The 3,903-nt window shown below is 40.2% G+C and overlaps 1 protein-coding gene across 1 annotated transcript; it reads left to right on the forward strand.

The window, feature by feature from the left end:
• The first annotated feature begins 1,605 nt into the window (after window positions 1–1,605).
• LOC147336278 (lymphocyte antigen 75-like) lies at window positions 1,606–3,486 on the forward strand. Its single transcript, XM_086287667.1, has 5 exons — window positions 1,606–1,642; window positions 1,787–2,164; window positions 2,265–2,624; window positions 2,767–2,858; window positions 2,996–3,486. The coding sequence occupies exons 2-5, from the start codon at window positions 1,852–1,854 to the stop codon at window positions 3,074–3,076; spliced, it is 846 nt and encodes a 281-aa protein (XP_086143793.1). The 5' UTR covers window positions 1,606–1,642; window positions 1,787–1,851; the 3' UTR covers window positions 3,077–3,486.
• The last annotated feature ends 417 nt before the right edge of the window (window positions 3,487–3,903 follow it).

Raw genomic sequence — 3,903 nt, forward strand, 5'->3', positions numbered from 1 at the left:
TCACAGAAGGAAGACTAGTAAGGGTGAGCAGGTAAAACTTACCATGCCAGAAGTCAGCCAGCAGCACTCGCCTGACACCAGATCCGGGCCAGACCTGTCTGCTATGTGGGCAGCTGAAGGACTTCTACTGGGCTTGGTTAGCTTGTGGGAATTCAGAAGCAGCTGATAGGTACTGGGGAACTGAATGAAGTGGGGCTTGGGCATTGGCTGAAGCAAACACTTGGGTATGGGAGGAGTTCAGTGAGGCAATGGAAAAAGACTTTGGGACTAATATCAAAGGAATTCTGGGAAACCATAAACTTCTTACACGATGTACAGTGCAGATGGGGTGCGGCTGACTTCAAATGAGGATATAGGCAGGCAGTGAAAGCAATACTTCGAGGACCTACCTTAATCCCACTGATATGTTTTAGATAAAGCAGAATCTGAGCCAATGCCTCAGGCCTTTTTCGTAGAACTATTTAAAACTGTGACTAAAATTATAGTAACAGTCAGGTGAGACATGAAAATACCACTCAAAAAATCTGTGCCACTTCACATAATAGTTTGTCCACCACAAGATGGAGGAGCAACAGTGACATTCAGTAGTGGCCTCATTGTTTTGACACACAAAACAAAAACACACTAACTACACAAGACACACTGGCTATACCCTCCAAACATGCCACGTGTCACAAATCTCACATCTCAAAACTCGCTATTGATATCGCCTTTACTTTTTCTTGTTGCTTTCACTCCAAAAACGTTTTGCTTCACCAAGGCTGCAATTTCCTGGTACATCATCTGTAAATTAGTCGTGTGATTTGGGAGCACCAGCGTGTCCACGGTCAGCGCATCTGAGAATGTGGTTTTCATCCTGGTCACAGAACGCTGGACCAGTTCTTTATCGTCTTAAGGATATTCATGTATTGGAGTTTTCCCAAGCAGTCTACATGGGTTTTGTAGACTTGGAGACACTTCACTGCATCCCTCAGAGAATCCCGTGGGCCACGTTGTCAAAGTATGGGGTGTCTTGCTTGTTGCTACAAGTCATTCAATCTCTGTATAACTGTATACAGGCTTGTCTGCAATAAGTTGGACTGGTTAACGATGGGTATTGGACTTCACCAGGGCTGCCCTTTGTCACAGATTATATTCACAATTTTTTACTGAAAGAATTTCTAGGTGTAGCCAGAAGCGCCTCAGAGTCTCATGTCTGTCTTTTGGTTCTATTGGATCCATCTGGTGGTGGCCTTCAGCATTCACTGGAGCGGTTCACCTTACACCTCCAAGTCTGAGGCCATGGTCTTCAACTGGAAAAGGGTGGCGTGCCCACTCTGGGTCAGGGATGAGTTGCTTCTCCAAGTGAAGGAGTTTAAGTATCTCTGGGTCTCGTTCACGTGTTGGGCGAGAGGCTAGTCAGAAAATGAAAGATGGATTTGGGAGGAATTTGCAGTGATGCAGACACTATACTGGTCTATCAAAAAGACAGATCTGAGCATAAAAGGCTGTTGTTTTGCTCGTCAATCTCCTTCTTCTACTTTGAATTGAATTTTCCTACATTTGCCTGAGCAACAGCGATATCAACAGCATCCTGACTCAAACAACCCATACAGTAATATCATGCAGAAGAGGATCTTATTGGTTTTTTTACATCTTACAGGTCAGTGAATTCTCTGATAAATTTCTAATAATGCTTTGTATATTAACATACAGTCAAAGTGTTTTAAGGTACTGATGGGTTATTTATAAAGAGAATGAGACTACGGATACAATCTTAAACAAATCGAAATTGCTACTTTCACAGGGTGGCACATCTCCACCTGCCTGTATCGTCAGTATCACTATGTTACTGATGCAAAGAACTGGACCATGGCTCAGACCTATTGTAGACAGAGATATAAAGACCTGGCAACTATTGACAACATGGTCCAAATGAACCAGTTGAGGAACATAGTATCTTCAACTGGTAACGACGCTGAGATCTGGATCGGTCTGTACGCTAAAATTGCCTGGATGTGGTCAGATAGGACCACAGGACGTGGGGCTGAATATAGGAACTGGGAAAATAATACTAATGAACCAGATTTTTATGGAGCCAGAGAAACATGCGTCTCCATTGGAGAAGATGGAGGATGGCAGGATGAGATATGGATACAAGAATATCCATTTATCTGTAATAATGGTGAGTACAGAGCAAGACATTTTTTTTTTTGATAAAGATCATTTTAAAATTTACTATGCCGACAGATTCACTTGTGGTTTTACCCAATCCCTAACTACAGGAACACAGCTAGAGCCTGAATTTGTTCTTGTTGATGAAGCAATGGATTGGGGGAGTGCTCAGGCTTGCTGCAGCCAGAACTTCACAAGCCTGGTCACTGTGAAGAACGACATAGAGAACCAGATGGTCCAGAGCTTGGTGCCAAGTGGCGATCGGGCATGGATTGGTTTAAGCAGGCCTAATTGGTTTTTTTGGTCCGATCAGAGCAGATTCAACTTTGGCTATTTTGACAACGTTGCAAACCCGATTGACTCAATGAAAGTCATGTGTGGTGTTTTGGCTTTGAAAAGTTCAGGAAAATTTAGGTTTTCGTCCTGTGAAACAAGCTTACCCTTTGTCTGCTACAACTTCCCTCCACCCGGTGAGTTTCCTTACCTTCAGTGGAAGAGACTGCATTACATTGGGGAAACTCATGTTTAATGCTCATTTATTATCTTTCACATTTCTAGTATGTCAGAATAAAATTCCAGGCATGTTAAATTCCTCTCCCCATTCCATACTAGTAAAACAGCAGATAATTAAGCTGAGACTGAATCCTGGGTCCTCTGCTCTGGATTTGAATGATCCTATTGTGAAATCAGAAATCCTGAAAAAGGTAAGTCCTGAGTTTAAATAGTTCCTTTTTTCAGCCTGATCTCAGGCCAATTAAGAACAAATGTTTAATTAAAAAACAAAACAAATATATTTAAATTTGAGAAAATGTTCTAAATGGCTGCTGTTTGTGTCTCCCAGTTCCAGTTAAGGTTGAACCAGCAAGGAGTGAGCTTTGTCACCCTGACTTGGAGAGAGCAGCCTCATAAATTAGTATTTTAGAAAGAGGAAACATGAAAGAAGACAGAGCTTTGAAATTAGTGCGTCTTTGCTTTATTAATATCCACAATGCATTCCTGAATATTATATTGTAACCCTTTTAAGTAAAATGATAAAATAGATCTTCTTTAATAATATTGTTTGTGTAATGTAGACAATACCTGTGTGAACAGGCATTTTCCTCATAAAGCTATACAGTATAACAATAAAGTTGATTTTTATAGCACCTTTAAAACAGTTCATAGTGTAATAAAAGCCTATTGTAACCTAGTTGTTAATGTCATGCCTTGCCTTGTTACTTTTGCTCATTGCACTCTGATTCCTACTAACAGTTCAAAAAGCCAAATCACCATATCTGGATTCTGATGGGAAAGACCTGCAGTACTATAATAAGTGAAAAGCAACAGATAAATACAGCCAAAAGAAAAATTCTAAAGTTTGTTCTTGCTGTGAGGCAACAGTGCTAACCACCATGCCATCATCATTATTATTGTTTGGAGACATTTTCATACATGGAATTTTGAGTGCTTCGCTAGAGTATCTTTGAGATTAATGCAATGTGTTTCCCATTAAGAACGCAGCCTAACAGTGATTTTCTCATTAATGAAATGAGAAAATCACTGGAAATTGGACGGAAAAGACGGGAAACCATGAAAATAGTATAAAGTTTTGTTTTTTCTCTAAAGTGTATTTATCAAATTTAAACAATTGAATGTGTGAGTTACAGTGTAAATTACACTATAAATTTAATAGTGTAGTGTGTAGTATCTGGATTTTCATGCATGACTCAGAAGGAAACATGACAGTTTTCACTGAGGTATCCTCTTGAC

This window comes from Aulonocara sp. 'chitande type north' Nkhata Bay, linkage group LG3 (assembly GCF_057382095.1).
Source record: "Aulonocara sp. 'chitande type north' Nkhata Bay isolate Kocher_YH1m ecotype deep benthic linkage group LG3, A_spYH_male_GT1.1, whole genome shotgun sequence".
Taxonomy (NCBI): domain Eukaryota; kingdom Metazoa; phylum Chordata; class Actinopteri; order Cichliformes; family Cichlidae; genus Aulonocara; species Aulonocara sp. 'chitande type north' Nkhata Bay.

Excerpts from the sequence above, each read along its gene's own strand:
- LOC147336278 (XM_086287667.1), top strand. The coding sequence starts at position 1,852 with ATGGCTCAGACCTATTGTAGACAGAGATATAAAGACCTGGCAACTATT. Across the intron at positions 2,165-2,264 it reads TCCATTTATCTGTAATAATG|GAACACAGCTAGAGCCTGAA; the intron begins GTGAGTACAGAG and ends CCCTAACTACAG. Across the intron at positions 2,859-2,995 it reads AATCAGAAATCCTGAAAAAG|TTCCAGTTAAGGTTGAACCA; the intron begins GTAAGTCCTGAG and ends TGTGTCTCCCAG.